Consider the following 20,530-nt stretch of genomic DNA (forward strand, 5'->3'; position numbering starts at 1 on the left):
ATGTATTTGACCGGCTCATATTGACCGGATCCAGTGACATTGGGGGGAGTTGGAGGAGGGAACAGGGAATCTTGGAAAACGCTTAGAGTGGAGAGATCGGGATGGTACTTGGTGGGAAGATTAAGGAAAACTCCTAGATACGTGATTGAAATAAACGGACTGGATCCACTCTCTTTTGGGGGAGTTAGGAGGGGGGAGGGCTAATTGGAAAAATTATACATAATTGAAATAACTGGACCGGATCCACTTTCTTCGGGGGAGTCAGGGGAGATTTCCAGTGCTTTGGTGAGTTCGGTGCTTCTGGACGTGCTAGGACGATGAAAATTGGTAGGCGTGTCAGTAACCTGCACAAATGGACTTGATAACAATCGTTTCCCCGATTCAACCATCTGGGAGGGAGTCAGAGGAAGGGGAAATTGTGAAAATGGAGGTAGGTTTATCTTACGAATGGAGATCACATCTTAATGAGACTTGATATATAGAAAGATCTCATATCTCAGATGCTCCATTTTCAATTCAGATCGGACCCGGGGATATGGGGGGTAGAAGGGGGAAGCGGAAATCTTTGAAATCGGAAATCTTGGAAAACTCTTAGAATGGAGAGATCGGTACGAAACTTGATCGGAATATTAAGCACAAGTTCTAGATATGGATTGACATAAACGGACCAGATTCGTTCTCTTTGGGAGAGTTGGGGGGATTTCAAGAACTTTAACGAGTTCGAGAATAAGCACAAGTTATAGATACGTGAATGATATAAGCGGACCGGAGTCGATCTCTTTGGGGACTTGGAGGGATTTCTAGTGCTTTGGCGATTTCGGTGCTTCTTGACGTGCTAGGATGACGAAATCAATAAATGTAGTACCGAGTTTAATTTTAGGTTCCCACTTCGTCACAAGTGCCATATGAGCTCTTGGCTCTTTTTTTTTTTTTTTTTTTTTTTTTTTTTTTTTTTTTTTTTTTTTTTTTTTTTTTTTGTTGTGTCCACCATGGCCCAATAAAGGCTTTCGTGTGAATAAATCTATCTATCTACCATTGAAAAAATAAATTTAGCTTACCTCATCAGTAAGCATGTCTGCACTGCTATGTGTCTGAAAGAAAATTAATCATTAGAGCGATTCCACGCATAAAGTCAAGACTGGTAAAAAAGACCCTAAATGCAAATTTCAGCTCTTTAACAATAATTAATCAATTACTTAATTTAACGTAGTCTATAAGCAAGGATGCAACCAGGTTGGGGGGGAGGGAGTAAGGAAATGGACCTCCTCCAAAATGTTTGTCAGTAAAAACGTGACAAAAATGAATTTAAACAAATTTTTTATGCGTAAATATTCCTTGATAAATTAAAAAGAATAATAGCCTAAAACTAAACTTAGAAGTACTTAAAAATATAGGGTGGTTTTGATATACATGCTACAAAACACAAGCTACTTAAATTTTTCATATTGATTTCCACTATCTTGAACATAATAAGTTTAGGGTAGTAATGCCTTTTTGGATTTAAAGGCAGCCATTGGGGCGTACTAGTGGAGCTACTAACCCCTCAAGATGCTATTACGCACACCTCGGTCTTATGCAATACTATAGTACACTTGTTTGTTATGTAATGGTATAGTACGCCAAACTGTTGCGTAATAGGAAGAACTTCAAGACGCCGAGACCCTAGCAGCGAGTTCAAGCGGACCCTATAAATCAGCAGGTGTAATCAATTATCTTCGAGATGCAGGTGTTTGTTACGTAGTACTAGAGTACACCTGTATGTTGCGTAATAGGAGATTGCTCACTTATGTTAAGGATGACGCCAACTCGCCTGATTTCTTAGAGATCAGGACCCACCAATCAAGTAAGGAATATCCGGTTGTAACTGAGGATGGTGCACATGTGGGATGATACGTAATATTAACAGATGTTTTTTTCTTCAATATTTCATTCTTTTATTTCAAGGCGTTTTTTTTCTTCAATGCGTGTTTTTCTTCAAGATTTTTTTTATCAGGGAAACTTTGGATTCCAAAGATTTTTGTCCGCTTTAGAAATGGAAAGAGATCTCCCCTCAACAGAATGGAGCACTAGACAGCTGGACCGAGAAAACCTTCCTAATATATAATGATTCGAGGAATACTTTCCAAGGGAAAAGTTTAACAAAATCTATGGATCGCATGTTTCTCAACAATTGTCCCCAAGCCGCGCAAGTACCCAACAAAGCTATTAATTTTTGCCCAATTAGATGTACCTGATTGCTACATTGTATTAATATTCTAACGTGACCTACGCAATGCTTTTTTTATGGAAGTTATTTATTTAGTATAGCTTATTGGGTATCAGATTTCAGCCCCCTCCCCGAAAAAATTCCTAAAACACCTTCCACCTTAACTTCAAGCTGTTTTATTGTAAGTTATTTATTTGCGATAGCTTATTTGGTGTTAGATTCCAGATCCCTTACCCCAAAAACTTTTGTAACACCTCCCACCTTAACTTTAATCCATTTAATGGAAATCATATAATTACTATAGCTTAATGGGTGTTAGATTTCGGTCTCCCTGTGCCGGAAAAATTCCTTTAACACCTCCAACCTTAACTTTAAACTGTTTGATGGAAGTTATTAATTTAAGATAGCTTATTAGGTGTTAGATCTCAGTCCCCCTCCCCCCAGAAAAATTCTTTTAATACCTTCCCCTTTACTTTAGGCTGTTTTGTGGAAGTTATTTATTTACGATGGCTTATTAGGTGTTAGATTTCAGTCCTCTTCCCCCAGAAAAATCTTTTAGCACCTCTCACGTTAACTTTAAACTGTTTTATGGAAATTATTTATTAACGTTAGCTTATTGGGTGTCAGAATTCAGTTCCCCTCCGCCATAAAAACTCCTTTAACACCTCCCACTTCAACTGGAAGCTCTTTTATGGAAGTTATTAATTTACGATTGCTTATTTGGTGTTAGATTTCAGTCCCCCTACGCCTGAAAAAAATCCTTTAACAGCTCCCACCTTAACTTTAAGCTCTTTTGCAGAAGTACAAAATTTATTTACGACAGCTCATTGGGTTTTATATTTCAATCCCCCTCTCCCGGAGAACGGAGGGGCGTTTACTATCATCTTGCACCAGAATAGATCAATTTTAGCCCCAAAAAGTTCAAAATATCAGAGGCATCGCTTTTTCATAGTCTAAAGTTTTAAAACAGGAGGTTTTAAGCCATCCTATCTTAAAAAGAAAACCAAAAAGGGGCGTTTACTGCCATTTTGTGCCATAAAAAATCCATTTTAGCCCAAACAGGATTGAAATATAAGAGAAATCGATTTTTCATAGTCTAAAGCTTAAAAATTAGAAGTTTTAAGCCACCCTATCTTGAAAGACCACTACAGAGGGTCGTTTACTGCCATTTTGTGCCATTTTTTGTCCAAACAGAGTCAAAATATCAGAGAAGTCGATTTTTCATAGTCTGAAACTTTAAAATAGGGGTTATTAAGCCACTCCATCTTAACAAAACACTGCAGTGGGGTGTTTAGTGCCACTTTGAGCTAAAAAAGACAAATTGTTGACCACAAATGATAAAAATATCAGAGAAATCAGTTTTTTCATAGAGTAAAGCTTTAAAACAGGAGGTTTTCAGCAACCCTATCTTTACAGACGGCCGCAGAGGTGTGTTTACTGCCATTTTGTGCCATAAAAGATCAATATATCTCCTAATATGATGAAAATATGAGAGAAATAGATCCTAAAAAACAGAAATAATTCTTTCAAATACAAAAATGCTTTTCAAAATTCTAAAATAGTTCTTAAACAATAAAAAATAGTTGCTGGAGAGAAAAAATCCAAATACTTGCGGGCGGGCAGGTTTGCTGAACCGAAATCAACCTAGCTTAAAATCAGTCAGAAAGTGTAACTTAGGTAAAAAAAAAAAGGTTGGTTGCCAGTACACTAGTTTTGGTAGGTTGACTGTAGGTACCCAGGGGCAGCTGAAGGGTGGCTTCAGGTAGCCGGGGAAGCTGTAGGTTGGATGCAGGTACCTGAGGGACAGGCGTAAGTCTATTACGGGTGCTCAGGGTGCGGCAAGATGGGTGCAGATATCCAAGGTTGGTCTTGTAAAAGTATTTTGTATTTGCAACTAGTACTTTCTATTCTGTTAGAAGGATTTGGGTTTATATAAAGTATTTTTTTATTTTATAAAATAATTTTAGTTTTCTAAGAACTATTTTGGATTTTGTTAGAACTTTTGTATTTTTTAAGAATTATGTCTGTTTTCTAGGAATTATTTTGGATTATGCTTGAACTTTTTGGCATTCTATAAGAAGTACTTGGGATGTTTTTAGAATTCTTTTGTTTTGTACCAAGTATTTTGTTTTCTGCACCAATTATTTTTCATTCATTTACAACTATTTTAGAATTGTGCAAAGTATCTTTGTATTTTGTAAGAATTATTTCTATTTTGTAAGAATTACTTTGGATTATGTTTGAACTTTTTTGTCTTCTATTAGTAGTATTTGAAGCGTTGTTAGATTTTTTATTTTTTAGCAAGTATTTTTGTTCTCCACCAACTGTTTCCATTCGGTCAGAACTACTTTAGAATTGTGAGAATTTTGTATTTCGTAAGAATCATTTTTATTCTGTAAGAATTATTTTGGATTATATTTGAACTTTTTCTATTATAAAAGAAGATTGGAGTGCTATTAGAATTTTTTTGTTTAAAAGCAAGTATTTTGTCTTTTGGGCCAACTATTTTTGTTATAACTATTTTAGAATTGTACAAAGTATTTTTGTATTTCGTAAGGATAATTTTTTTGTTTTGTGGGAATTATTTTGGATTGTTTGAACTTTTTATATTCTATACGAAGTATTTGGGGTTTTATTAGAATTTTGTGTTATATAGCAAGTATTTTGTGTGCTACACCGTCTATTTTCCATTATAGAACTATTATAGAATTGTGTAAAATATTTTTGTATTTTGTAAGAATTTTTTTGTTTTGTAGGAATTATTTGGATTCTCTTTGAACTTTTTTGTATTCCATAATAAGTATTAGGGATGTTGTTAGAATTTTTGTGTTTTGTAGGAAGTGTTTTGTGTTCTGCACCAACTATTTTTCATTCTGTTAGAACTATTTTAGAATTGTGAAAAGTATTTTTGTGCTTCGAACGAATTTTTTTTTGCAGGAATTATTTTGGATTATGTGTGATCTTTTAGTATTATGTAAGAAGTATTTCGGGTGTTGTTAGAGTTTTTGTGTTTTGTAGCAAGTATTTTGTGTTCTGCACCATTTTTCGTTCTCTTAGAAATATTTTAGAATTCTGCAAAGTAGTTTTGTATTTTGTAAGCATTGTTTCTGCTTTGTAGGGATTGTTTTGGATTATGTTTAAACTTTTTATATTCGAAAAGAAGTATTTGGGATGTTCTTAGAATCTTTGTGTTTGTAGCAAGTATTTTGTGTCCTACACCAACTATTTTTCATTCTCTTAGAACTATTTGAAATTGTGGAAAGTATTTTTGTATTTCATGAGCATACTTTTTTTGTTTTGTAGGAATTATTTTTGATCATGATTGAACTTTTTTGTATTCTATAAAAAGTATTTGAGATGTTGGAACTCGTGTTTTGTAGCAAGTATTTTGCGTTCTATAAGAGAAATTTTTCATTCTGTTAGAACTATTTTAAAATTATGTAAAGTATTTATGTGTTTGGTAAGAGTTATATCTGTTTTGTATGCATCATTTGTATTATGCAGTAAACATACCTCTGTGGTGGTCTATCAAGATAGAGTAACTCAAATCCTTGTGTTTTTATAAAGCTTTAGACTATGAAAAATGGATTTCTCCGATACTTTGATCTTGCTTGGGCAGAACTTATGTCATAAAATGGCACTAAACGACCCTCTGCAATGGTCTGTCAAGATAGGGTGGCTTAGAACGTCCTGTTTTAAAGCTTTAGGCTATGAAAAATCGATCTCTCTGACATTTTAATCCTCCTTTAGCAAGAATTGAACTTTTGTGAAAACAAAATGGCAGGAAACAACCCTCTGCGGTGGGGTGTCAAGATAGGGTGGCTAAAAACTCCTGTTTAAAAGCTTTAGACTACGAAAAATCTATTTATCTGATATTTTGATCCTGTTTGGGCAAAAATTGATCTTTTACGGAACAAGATAACACTAAACAAACTTCGTTTTCCGGGGGAGGGGGACTGAAATATAACGCCTAATGGGCTATCGTAAAAAAATAACTTCCATAAGAGAGCTTAAAGCTAAAGTGGGAGACGCTAAAGGAATTGTTCCAGCAGAGGGGGACTGGAATCTAACACCAAAAAGCTATCGGAAATATATAACTTCCATAAAAGAGCTTAAAGTTAAGAGTGGAGGTGTTAAAGGAATTTTTCCAGCGGAGGAAGACTGAAATCTAACACCCAACAAGCTATTGTAAGTAAATAACTTTCGTAAAACAGTTTGAAGTTAAGACAGTATGCGTTACAGGAATTTTTCGGGGGGAGGGAGACTGAAATCGAACACCCAATTAGGTATCGTAGATAAAAAAAAACTTCCATAAGCCAGCTTATAGTTAAAGTGGGAGGTGATAAAAGAATTTCACCGGGGAAGGGGGACAGAAATAAAACACCTAATATGATATCATAAATATATAACTTCCATAAAACAAAGCGTAGTCTAGGTCACGTTAGAACATTAATACAATGCAGTAAGCAGGTGCATCTAATAGAGCAAAGATCAATAGCTTTGCTGAATACTTGCGCAGTTAGAATACAATGGTAAGGAAACACGTGATCAGTAATTTTTTCGAAATTTCATTAGAAAATATTCCCCGAATCATAATACTAGGAAGCCTTATTGGTCAAGCTGTCAACCGCTGCATTCTGTTAAGGAGAAATTTCTTTCGATTCTTAACACGGACAAAAATCTTTGAAATATAAAGGTTCCCAGAGAAAAAAAATCTTAAAGAAAAATTAAATCTCAAAGAAAAAAACACCTTGAAAGAAAATTGAAATCCTGAAGAAAAAATCTCTCTTAAATTATTACGTAACGTCCCACGCTTGCGCCGTCCTCAATTACAGCCGGGAATTCCCACTTGACTGGCGGGCTCTGACCTCTAACAAGTCAAGCGAGAATGCGTCATCCTTAACATAAGTAAACAATCTCCTGATGCGTAGCCCAACATAGAGGTGTACTATAGTATTACGTAACAAACAAATGCATCTTGAAGAAAACGATAGCACCTGGCCCACTTAAACTCGTTGCTAGGGTCCCGGTGTCTCGAAGATTATCCTATTACGCAACAATCAGGCGTACTATAACATTAAATAACAAACGAGTGCACTATAGTATTGCGTAAGACCCAGGTGTGCGTAACAACGTCTTGAGGGATTAGTAACTCCAATAGGAAACTCCTTATGGGTGCCTTTAATACCAAAAAGGCATCACTACTGTTTAGAAACTTGTCATGAATATATTATCAAAAAATAGGTCTGCATAAAAACTAGTCTGTAATGCCGCAAAATTTTCAGCATGTTCCAAACTTGCCTTGAGGAATCTCCCCACCCAACTAATAGTTTCTCAGCATTCACTTCTGACAACATTAATGAGCCACTCATTTATATATTTCCCACATTAAAAAAGTTATCTATTAAATCCTTTAATGCGTTTAAGTTTCAGCCTTACATATCAAATGTAAAACAATTTCATTCATAAAACCACGCCCACGGGATACGTAAGAGCTAGTGGTAGCTCTGGCCTCTCTTGCGCCAGGGGAAAAACCTTGACTAGCCCCCTCCCTGGCTTCTACAAAATTTGCAGGCTAAGTTTTAGCAAAATTTTTATTTGGTAAAAAAAAATATTTTCAACTTATTAATTAATTAACTGTACATTGCTTAATTTTATTTTAATTTATAGTTTGAATTATCTATAATCATTAATTATTTTAATTTAGTAATTTTATTATTTTATTATTTTTTATTATTATATCAATTAATCAGTATTTTATTAGTTATTTTCATTTATTAACTGCACCGTTTACTTCAGTTTACTAAAAATACAATTTCAAAAATTACAAAATGATTATAACCATTAGACTGTTGATTAGGCATTTTGCTCCTAAAATTTCTTTACCCAAGGCAACTGCCCTCTCTTCCCTCCTCTAAAATCTTCTTTTTTCTTAACTTCCCAGTGTATTTTATTATTTTCCAATAAATATTATTTCACAAAAGATAAAAAAAACATTCTTGAGAAACCCAAATGATTCAGAATCCACCAATGCAGAAGATATATGATTGGCTTGTGGGCATTGGTTATTAAGTATCAAACAGTTCGTACTAGCGAACTGTAAGTGAGGAGCAACTCGGTCTGATAGTCACCGAAACTCAAAGAAATTTCGAAGAGAAATTTTTACAACACTTAATGCATCAAAAGAATTGGATTTTACTGAGATTGCCCGCTTCCATTAAAAAACTTGCCGACAAAAGGGATGAAAAACTTCTTTGTCTTTTCAGTTTTGAATCAATGGGTTACCATTTCGATGAATCAATATAATTAATAGGTTACCATTTCAGTTTTCGGTTAATGGGATACCACTTATCGCAGGCTATGCGACATGGGTACGCAGACTGCTTACGGCATGGTTGTTATAAGTTTTAACATGGCATAAATTAATCAAAGACTATACCGGTATTCAAACAGTAATTTCCATCTTTACACTCCTGATTAAAGTCAGACTAAATCGATAACTTTGACCATTTGGATCAAATATCTGATATCCAACGTAAATAAAAAAGCACATCTCTACAGCAGAAACTCCTGAATAAATCCAAATTTCTTAGTAGCTTACCCCCATGAACTTCTAAATTCCTGAAGAATTTCAGGAGAGCTTCTGAATAATCGCAAGAATTTCTAGATTTGCAAAAACTTGAGAAGAACTTCCAAGTAAGTCTAAAAATGCACTTGCAACTAATAAGCTCCTAAACCGACAACAAGTATAGGATATTTTTGTGGCAGGGCTACCACTGATTCAAGGAATCAAAAATAGGGACTATAGGCACATTTTTGGTGGAAAAAGACATGTTTAGGGACATTCTTGATACCAAAAAAAAAATAATATTCTAAAAGAAGTCCTGGATCTGGAGCAGCTGTTGTTTACAGTATAAATGACATAATCAACATCATACACAATATTCATATTGTTATTATCGTCTTATGGAAAGACAGGGGTAGCATCAAGAAAACCCAGCCCCTTAGCTTTCTATATAGATCTTCTTAGGGTTTTTTTTCTCTTGATTCTCAACTATGAAGGTATAAAAATTAGAAAATAATCAAGTAGCTACTTTGGTTAATGACCAGAAAATCATTACAAGACTATAACATTTCAAAATCACTTGTTTTTTGGGTGTGCTTCTTGCAGACCTTCAGAAGTGCAATTATCAGCAACTCTATTAATTTCCACATAAGTACCTGATTACTTTCAACAGTTGCTGACCCCTTTTGTTCTTGGGTGTGCAACAAAAGTGATCCATCTACCATGGTTTGGGGTAGCTGAGTTTCAATCAGGTTTTTCTTCTCAATGCGCATTTTCAATGCGTTGCATTGCAATGCATTTTCAATTTCATTTATCAATGCAAGTCTATCTCCGTCTTCTTCAAACATCTTGTCAGTAGCTTGCTCCTTGTACCCACTGGCTTATCTTTCTTGTGACGACTTTCAAGAGCCTATTGTTTGCTTGCTCGAAGAAAGTTCAGTGAGCATTTGCTTTTTATGGCTCTTATAATTAACCAAGTGACATAGAGCGATCGCAAATTCTGTCGGTCTGTCTGTCTGTACCGGTTTTGCTACTTTAGGCACTTCCAGGCAAGCTAGGACGATGAAATTTGTCAGGCGTATCAGGGACCGGACCAGATTAAATTAAAAATAGTCGTTTTCTAGATTTGACCATCTGGGAGGGAGTGGGGCCCGGTTAATTCGGAAAAAATAGAAAAAATAAGTATTTTTAACTTACGAACGGGTGACGGGATCTTAATGAAATTTGATGTTTGGAAAGATATCGTGTCTCAGAGCTCTTATTTTAAATCCCGACCAGATCCGGTGACATTGGAGGGAGTTGGGGGGGGGGGCCTAAAATCTTGGAAAACGCTTAGAATGGAGGGATATGGATGAAACTTGGTGGGGAAAATAAGCAGAAGATACGTGATTGACATAACCGGAACGGATCTGCTCTGTTTGGGAGAGTTGGGGGGGGGGGGGGGGTAATTCTGAAAAGTAGAAAAAAGAGGTATTTTAACTTACGAAGGAGTGGATCTTAATCAAATTTGAAGTTTGGAGAAATATCGTGTCTCAGAGCTCTTATTTTAAATCCCGACTGGATCCGGTGACACTGGGGGGAATTGAGGGGGGACCTAAAATCTCGGAAAACGCTTGGAGTTGAGGGATTGGGATGAAACTTGGTGGGAAAAATAAGCACAAGTCCTAGATACGTGATTGACATAACCGGAATGGATCCGCTCTCTTTGGGGGAGTTTGGGGGAAGGGCTAATTCTAAAAAATTTGAAAAAATGAGGTATTTTTAACTTACGAGGGAGTGATCGGATCTTAATGAAATTTGATTTTTGGAAGGATATCGTGTCTCAGAGCTCTTATTTTAAACCCCGACCGGACCCGGTGAATGGGAAGTTGGGGGCGGAACCTAAAATCTTGGAAAACGCTTAGAGTGGAGGGATCGGGATGAAACTTGGTGGAAAAATAAGCACAAGTCCCAGATACAGGATTGACATAATCGGAACGGATCTGCTCTCTTTGGGAAAATTGGGGGGGGGGGATAATTCAAAAAAATTAGAAAAAAGAGGTATTTTTGACTTACGAAAGAGTGATCGTATCTTAATGAAATTAAGATTACCGGACCGGATCCGCTCTCTTTGGTGGAGTAGGGGGGAGGGGGTATTTCGGAAAAATTAGAAAAAATGAGGTATTTGTAACTTACGAACGGGCGATCAGATCTTAATGAAATTTGATATCTAGAAGGATCTTGTGCTTTAGAACTCTCATTTCAAATCTCGACCAGATCCGGTGACATTGAAGGGAGTTGGAGGGGGAAACCGGAATTCTTGGAAAACGTGAAAATCGAGGTATCTTACGAACGGGTGATCGGATCTTAATGAAACTTGATGTATAGAAGAATCTGATGTCTCAGATGCTCCATTTTCAATTCGAATCGGATCCGGGGACATAGAGGGTTGGAGGGGGAAACAGAAATCTTGGAAACCGGAAATCTTGGAAAACCCTTAGAGTGGAGAGATCGGAATGAAACTTCATGGGAAGAATAAGCACAAGTAATAGATACGAGATTGACATAACTGGTACGGATCCGTTCTCTTTGAGGGAGCTGGGGGTTGTTAATTTGGAAAAATCAGAAAAATTGAGGTATTTTTAACTTAAGAACGGGTGACCGGATCTTACGGAAATTTGGTTTTTAGAAGGAACTCATGTCTCAGAGCTCTTATTTCAAATCCCGACCAGATCTTTGGACATTGGGGGGAGTTGGAGGGGGAGGCCGGGAATCTTGGAAAACGCTTATAAATGTCGTAGATACGTTATTGACGTATTATGACGTATTCTGGACGTGCTAGGACGATGAAAATTGGTAGGCGTGTCAGGGAGCTGCACAGATTGACGTGATAAAGTCTTTTTCCCCGATTCGACCATCTGGGGGGGGCTGGAGGGAGAGGAAAAATTAGACAAATTTAGGTATTCTTAACTTACGAGTGGGTGATCGGATCTTAATGAATGTTTATATTTAGAAGGACTCGTGACTCAGAGCTCTTATTTTAAATCCCGACCGGCATTAAGCCTCTGATTTTCCTTTTAAAGCAATCAATTGACTCTTAGAATTTTGCTAGAGCTCATACCATATGAGCTCTTGGCTCTTCCGACCTCGTCACAAGTGCCATATGAGCTCTTAGCTCTTGTATTTTTCAGCAAGCTTCCTTTGTTCTTCTTCCCTTTTTTCCAGTTCTCGCTGGTGCTCGACATAACTTTCGCAGCTTGAAAAGATATTCCTGTTTCACAGTCTTTGTTTCTATTGATGATGGGAGAGTATTTTATTATCAAAAAGTACTGCCAAAGCTAAAAAAAACTGAAAGCAGTCAGCCCAAGTCCTACGTATTACTTTGACAACATATACAGTAAAAAAGTACGAGTACAAGACTTGAACTCGAAACCACACACTACGTAGTATAGGTCCTGAGTCATATGTCATAAGCCATTACATAAGTATAGCAATCTAATACTAAAATTAATAATATTAAGTTGACGGATATAAGGCGATCTATCTTCAGCATATGGTATCGTATTTAGCAAGATCGAATTCACATTCATGCCCCCTAAAAATACCTCTGTAAGGACAGTCTATCAAGTCTCATGCCTCCACTCAGTCCAAAGACGGCACTAAAAAAGTGCCGTTTTTGTGGCCTATGGCTCTTTGATCTGGCCCATTACAACAATTGAACGATCCACAAGGGGCACGGGGATAAAACAGGAAACACAATAGTTCTGTTATTTCTTTGGTTTTGGAGAGGGGGTTATAAACCTCTAGCAAAGGGTTTTCAGGCGTGGTGATTCCAGTGGCGAACTTTTCAAACTGATGCCATTTTCCACTGCAACAATGACGCAAGAATTAGTTACATAAGGGTTTGACATCAATAGCTACTATCGTGAAGTTATTAGTCCATAAAAAGCGAGCTGAGAAAAAAAATCCAAACCTCTGGTAATACATATTTAAACGACGAATATAAAAAAAGAGCTTAAATGATTCCAGAGGCAAAGAATATCAAACCTTTTTGTTCATCATTATCAAGAATGCCTGGACACTGTAGCCTTCAAATTATCATGCAGTTTTCAAGACCCTAATGGTCACTAACATATAAAGAAGACTTCTTAGCTGAAGTATTGGCATGGCTTAATCTTGCAAAAATGAACTTTAAACACATTGAGAGCAGTTTTATAGACTTTCAGGGAACTTCTCCAGTTTTACAGACCTTAGGGACCTAGTGGCAGCCCTGTGTGTAGTATAGTCCACACAGTTATTCCTCATAAACCAAAAATCTAGCATTGTGAGTCTTTTAAAGAATAGTATGCTCCTCATATACTGTTTTTCCAAGCCATGTCTTGCAGAACAATGTAGTGTATAAATTTGGCAGCAAGCTCAACCAAACACAATTGCCAAGATTTATTACTTTTTAAAATGACAAACGTATCAAAGCATATTTCTTTTGATGCTAATTGGCAATCATCACTAAATGTTAAACTTAAAAATATGGAAACTAATGTTGATTTAAAATATTTACATTTCACAGTAAGGAACAGCATATGAGATATGACTTACCTCACTAGCATCAGCATCTACTGGCATATCTAGCCACGGGTCTTGCAAATTTGCAAGTGGCATCTCCAAATTGTATTCTATAAAAAAGAGAGTCTTATTCAAATATCAAAAAGTACACGTAAAAAAGACTGTGTAAGGACAATAGTTAAATATTGCTGCTATTTTAATGTTACCAGCAGTAATAACAGCAGTAGCAGTAATAGTATTTGCATACGGTATTGCCTTTTGGTCCGTTCTCTCATCCTGCCCCAGAAGTTTAAACTTAATACCCTAAGCTGTTCCTAAGTTATTGCTGATACGCCCTTTTGACAAACAGTATGCACATAGTGTGTTGTAATTTAATCCCCTCTCCCAGCATTTTCTGAAATTTTCACTATAATATGCTTAGCCTTAGCATTAGTCACAATAGACGTAGTAGTTGTGGTAGTAGCATGCATGTATTGTCTTTTTGTCAAGTGACCATCCCCTGCATCAATGCCTGAGCATCATAATACCCCCTGCATCATAATACCCTGAGCCATTACTGAGATCTGCTATGTTTTGATTTATTTCAACTTTTCCTGCAATATCCCCTGAAGTTTTCACTTTCATACCCTTAGCCTTAGCAGTAGTAGGAGTCATAATAGTTGCAACAAGAATAATGGTAGTAGCAGTAGTAACAGTAGTAGCAGTATACATATATTTCTTTTTGATCAGTTGAACACCCCCCCCCCCATCATGCCCTGGAATTTTTTATGAGAAGCTAAGCCATTCCTAAGGTATTGCTGAAGTGCCGTTCCTAAAACCAACATGCACATAGTGTGCTTTGATTTAGTTCAGCTTCACCCTCAAAGTTTCCTGAAACTTTCACCTTAATATCGTTAGTCTTAGTAGTAGTCGCAATAGAGATAGTGGCTGTAGTAGCAGTAGCAGTAGTTTTGGTGGTAGGAGCAGTAGCAGTAGTAGGACCATGCATATGCTATATTTTGGTCTTTTGACCACCCTGCTGTAATTCCAACTTAATACTCCCTGTCATTCCTTTTGATAACCCACATGCACGTAGTGTGTTCTGATTTAGTTCATCATTCCCTGAAAGCTTCATATGAATGCCCTTGGTTTTTTTTTACACAAAAGGTCAAACATACCCCTCTTTCTTAATAACAAATACTATAGCGTATGTTCTTGTTCTTCTTGTTCTTCTTCAGCAGGCGCCGGCTATTTAGTCGATACTATTCAGGCCTTTTCCTTTTGACTCACTCTGTGAGATCGACAGAGCAATGGATACAGAGCGTATGTAAACAACAGGTGAATTGTATAACTTTCAGACCTTGCTCAGTGGGTCTGGGAGGAAGGGGGGTTGTCATCCACAGAGACATAGTTATTGGACATCTCAACTCTGCTGAACAAGGTGTTTTATTCAAAGTTTTGATTGGATGTCTTTGGGGAAAAATGTTTGTGGGAAGGGGACAAGTTGTCCTCCAATCATTTTTACTGTTAAAGAGGTTACTAGAATTTTCAGTAAAAAAAAAAAACCATCTAAAGTTTCTATGATAACTCCTTCTGTACAAAGTGTCTTGATGAAAAAAAAATCAAACAAATAGTAAATTGTGCCCACTTCGCTCTTTACTTAGTCAGCACAACATGAATAAAACCTAAGAGTTCAAAATATATGGTTTAAAATAACCCTACTCTTATTTGGGGTGATCACTGTCATTTTAAGTTTGACTAAATTATTCATTTGTTGATCTTACACATTTTTCACATTTTTGTTCATTTTCTCTCACTACAATTACTCTTGTGCTTGAATAGTTGTTATTAAAGACTTGGAGATAAAAATCAGACTTCAATGAAAATAGCAGCAGTTTAACAAGAAGGACAGCCTTCCTCAGAGATGGACTAATTCAAAATTATACTAAGTTTCAATGTTGCTCTTTACTTCCATTAAAAAAAAATGTTTATTACTATCTAAGTGTTTGAATGACATACTGAGGGCTACAAACCCCTTAAACCAGGCTCTTTAAATAAAAGTTAATCTTTTGCAAAATGCAACAGTAATTTTTCTATGTATGTGTTTCCAATTTTCTTTAATTCAACAGCCATTATCTTTTTGCCATTCAACATGCTAATTTGTTTTAGGGTGTTATTTACAACTATCTGTGTCCTAACAGCAAAATGTTGGTCACAAATCTGAGGCAATGCTATAGCATTGCCTATACAGGCCATACAACTCCAATGTTTTATTTTTTTTCCCCAGAGGGACTGCATATGGAAGAGGTCGTCATATAAACTTCAAAGGGGTTCATTCTATTGGAAATCGGGAGTTCTAGTGCCCTTTTTAAGAGACAGAAGTGGTTGGAGGGAAAAAAAGTTCGAAGATCATATAACAAAAACTCTGGGGTCAATACAGCCCCCCCCCCAGGACAAGGGTGGAGGTGTTTTAAGTTATGCCCTGGGGCATATATGGTTCTTATGGAAGAGATGCTCAAATAAACTTCAGAAAGAGCTCATTTGATTGGAAACTGAAAGTTCTGATTCAGTTTTAAAGAGTCAAAAGAGAATGGCAATTAGCCCCACCCCCACACCCTTTATTCCCCAAACCCATCCAATAGAATTTTGATATAGCCATTTTGTTAAAAAATAGTTCAAACATCAGACAGTAAAAACTCCAGGGTTGCCACAAACCCCCAGAGGCTGGGGACAAGTGTTTTAAGTTATGCCCCAGGGCCTATTTATATTTTCATGAGAAAATATAAAGTTCTATTTATATTTTCATGAGTCAAAAGGAATGGGAGGGCATCTACACTCCTCCCCCTCCAACAAAATCTTTTCCCCACATGGATCTGACCAAAATTTTGAGATTTCCAGTTTGTTTAAGATAATCAAATGATCACATGAAAAAGAACAACTACAGGGTTAACATACCCTCTAAAGCCTGGGGGATGGGTTGTAACTTACGCCCTGGGGCATATAAAGTTTTTTATGGAAGAAGTGGTCGTATTGACCTTGGAGGGCACTCAAATGATCATGAATTGGAAGTTTGAATTCCTATTTAAGAGTTAAAGTGATCTAATGGCATCAAGTCCGCCTCTCCACTAGCCCTGTATCCGACCGAATTTCATATACAGCCATTTTTTCAAAATAGACCAAAGATTATATAACAAAGACTCCAAGGATAACACAGCCAACCGGAACCTGGGGGCAAGTGTTGCAAATTATGCCCATAGTATAAATATAGCATAAATCTTTAGTATAATCCATAGTATAAATATAGTATAAATTCTAGTGCCCTTTTATAAGTGCCAAAGTGATTGCAGGGTAACTAACCCCCCCCCCCCCCAAGGCCCCTTTTCCCCCAAATGTATCTGATTAAAATTTTGAAATAGTCATTTGTCAAAAATATTTTAGAGATCAAATAACAAAAACCACCCCAGATCAACACCACCCCTGAGCCCAAGAGAAGTGTGGAAAGAGTGTTTTAAGTTAGGTCCCAGGTGCAGATAAGCTTTTATGTAAGGGCTGGTCGTATAAACATTAAAGGTAGATCATTTGATTGAAAATCGAAATTTCTATTTACCTTTTTTAAGTCATCAAAAGTAATTGGCAGCATTTACCCCCCGTCCCACCCTCTTTTCTCCAAATGCATTCAATCAAAATTTTGGTTTGAATATAGACCAACGATCAGACGACAAAACTTTGGGTCAATATAACCCCTCCCTCCAAAATCCGCAGGAAGGGTTATAACTAATGCCCTGAGGGTAGAAAAGGTTTTTACAAAAAAAAAAGTGGTCGTCTAACCTTCAGAGGAGACCTGCATGATTTAAAATTGAAAGTTTCAGTTCTCTTTTTAAGAGTCAAGTGATCTGATGGCAACTAGCCTCCTTCCACCAAACTCGAGGCCATAAGGCTCATTTTTTTCCCAGAGCACCTCATATGGAAGGGATGGTTGTATAAGCTTGAAAGGGCCTCATTCGATTGGAAATCGGAAGTTATATTGCCTTTTTTCCCCAAATACATCCAATAAAAATTTTAATCTTAGTTCAAGGATTAGACAACAAAAACTCCAAGTTGGACATCCCCCCACAGGGCCCTGGGACAGGCGTTGTAAGGCTTTTATGGAAGGGCTGCTTGTTTCAACTTCAGAAGGGATACATTTGATTGGGGAGTGAAAGTTCTAGTTCACGTTTTAAGAGTCAAAAGAGATCTGAGGTCAACTAGCCCTGGTCCTTTTTTCCCAAACCCACCCAATAAAAATTTTGAGATACGCATGTGAATGAAAATAGGTCAAGCATCAGATAGCAAAACTCCAGGGTAAAAACAATGCCAAAAAGCCCAGTGACAAGTGTTTTAAGTTATGTCCAAGGGTCATATAAGGTTTCTATGTAAGGGGTGGCCATATAAAGTTCAGAGGCAGCTCATTTGATTGGCCCTAAACAATATTTTCTTTAAATACATCCAATGGATTTGAGACAGCATTTTTCTTTTAAATAGTTGAATGATCAAATAACAAAAACTTTGGGGTCAAAATACCCCCCCCCAGAGCACACGGGAACTAAAGATTGTAACTTGTGCTCTAGGGGTATATAAAGTTTTATGGAAGAGGTGGTTAAATAAACTTCAGATGGGACTCAAATGATTAGAAATTCAAATTTCTAGTTCCCTTTTTAAGAGTCAAAAGTGATCCAATGGCAACTAGCCCCCTCCCCCAACATGCCCTATTCCCCAAATACGTCCAATCAAATCATTTATACAGGCATTTAGTTCAAAATTGACCAAAAATCATATAACAAAAACTCCAGGGGTAACAACCCCCCCCCCCCAAAAAAAAAACGCAGGAGCAAGTGTTGTAAGTTATGCCCCCTGAGTATACAAGCTTTTTATGGAAAAGATGGTAGTATAAAATTCAGAGGTGGCTCATTTGATTGTAAATCAGATTTCTAGTGCCCTTTTTAGAGTCAAAGTGATTAGAGGGCTAAAAAAGTCCCAAGGCCTTTTTTCCCAAATACATCTGATCAAAATTTTGAGATGGCCATTCAGTCCAAAATAGTTTGAAGATAAAATAAGAAAATTCTTGGTTTGACACAACCCCCCAGAGCCAGTGGGCAAGTGTTGTAGGTTATGCACCAGAGGCATTTAAGGTTTTTATGTAAGGAGTGGCTTTATAAACTCCAGAGATGGCTCATTTGATGTGAAATTGAAAGTTATAGTTACCGCTTTAACAGTCAAAAGTGTTCAGAAGACAATTACCTCACACAAACCCTTTCTTCCCCAATTGTATTCAATCAAAATTTTGAGATACCTATTTTTAAATAGTCAAACAATCAGATAACAAAAACTTGGCATCAACATAATACCCACCATAGCCCAGAGGAAGGATTGTAAATTATGCCTGGAGGCATATAAGGTTCTTATGGAAGAGGTAAACTTGAAAGGGGACTCAAATGACTACAAATTCAAAGTTCTAGTTCCCTTTTTGACAGTCAGAAGTAATTTGATCGACCATCTTCTCCCCAAAATGCATCCAATCAAAATTTTGAGATTTTCATATTGTCTAAAATAGACTAACTTCATGATTTACACAGCCCAACAGAACCCAGGGGCATATACGGTTTTTATGGAAGGAATGATTGTATAGCTTTGTTGAGGGCACATTCTATTGGAAATTGGAAGTTATAACTCCCCTTTTAAGAGTCAGAAGGGACTAGAGGGTAACTAGCTTCTGCCTTCTGTGCCTCAAATCCATCTGATCAAATTTTTTAGATAGCCATTTTGTTAAAGTAAGTCAAAAGATTGGTTAACAAAAACTCCACAGTCAACACAAACCTCAAGAGCCATGAGGCAAGTGTTGTATGTTATGTCAAGGGGGCATATGAGGTTCTTATGCAAGGGTTTTGAAAATAGTTCAAAGATCATATAAGCCAAACCCCCACCCTACTCAAAAAACTTACGAGCACTATTTTATTCCTAAACTTAAGGGAGCTTACCTCTGGCCTTATCTGCATGGCCCAGCTCCCCCCTCCCCCCCAAAAAAAATTGTTAATGATATTGCATTCCAAACATTATGGCAACTCAACCCTGGCCCTCCATAGCCTGACCCCCTCAGGGGGTCACAGCTATTAACTCAATTTGAAATAAAAAATTATTTTTAAATAGGGAATTTTGAAAACTTGAAACTCTGGAAATCAAAACCAAACAGAAACTTTTTTTTTTAATCTTTCTGAAATAGAAGTTTTCAAACAAAAAGTGAAGGCAGATTAAACTTAAGATCAGAAGAAATAGAAAACTACAATAACTCATACTCAAAAATGACCAGAAGTTACTATTAAAGAATAAGTGAATTCAAAATGAAAAAAAAAATTAAATAAACAATCATAGCAAAAAAACACCCAACAGTACTAAGATAAATGAGTAAAGCTAAAGTTGAATATGCAAATCAAACTTAAACCTAACAAAAATGTTTTGCTATTGAAGGATAAATGGAACCCAAAAACAAACATAAATTAAATAAACAATCATAGCAAACAAGCATACAATAGGTACTTATATAAATGAGTAAATAAATCTTAAAACAAGTGAAACTTTTGCCTCCTTCTCTCACTGTAAAAGTCTAAAACCTACTGAATCATTGGCACTTTACTGAAAACAAACTATAATACAAATATTTTCTTTTGTACTTATTACAACATTGAAAATAAACATAAAAAATAGATTAAAATTAAATTTTGAACTGACAAGCTTTTAGCAACTAATATCATTATATATCAAATATTTGTTTTTATTTTATTAGTTCTTTCTAAGACTCTTCAAGACAAACATAGCTTCACTAAAAGTTTGGATGCTGCCCCTTGCCTTAACCTTAAAAGTCTAAAGCCTACTACATCATTGGTACTTCAGTGACAACAAATTATATTACAAATATTTTCTTTTCCAATTATTGCAGCATTGAAAATGAAAATAATATTATAGTGAAATAAAATCTTGAACAGATGATCTTTCAATTATGAATAGCATTAAATATCAAATATTCAGTTTGATTTTATTTATACTTTCCAAGACTACTTAAAACCCATATAATTTTCAGTAAAGCAACTAAGATGCAGTAGGTTTTAGACTAGAAGGCTCACAACCTTCTCTATGTATAGTCAGGAAACTAACTGACTGATACAGGGAGTGATTAAAAAGACATTCCAGGATTGATTTTATTGAAC

General features: G+C 36.3%; 1 protein-coding gene across 2 annotated transcripts in view; it reads right to left on the minus strand.

The window, feature by feature from the left end:
- The window catches only part of LOC136037006 (ribosomal protein S6 kinase 2 beta-like), an 884,370-nt gene that overhangs the window by 859,663 nt on the left and 4,177 nt on the right, over nucleotides 1-20,530 (minus strand). For both annotated transcript variants that reach the window (XM_065719419.1, XM_065719428.1), the window contains exons 2-3: nucleotides 13,347-13,423; nucleotides 1,059-1,091 (exon numbers count right to left, since the gene is read on the minus strand). In XM_065719419.1, coding sequence (XP_065575491.1) covers nucleotides 1,059-1,091; nucleotides 13,347-13,409 — 96 coding nt within the window. In that variant the 5' untranslated portion in view covers nucleotides 13,410-13,423. The remainder of the gene's footprint in view (nucleotides 1-1,058; nucleotides 1,092-13,346; nucleotides 13,424-20,530) is intronic.

The sequence above is a fragment of the Artemia franciscana genome, chromosome 2 (assembly GCF_032884065.1).
Source record: "Artemia franciscana chromosome 2, ASM3288406v1, whole genome shotgun sequence".
NCBI lineage: Eukaryota > Metazoa > Arthropoda > Branchiopoda > Anostraca > Artemiidae > Artemia > Artemia franciscana.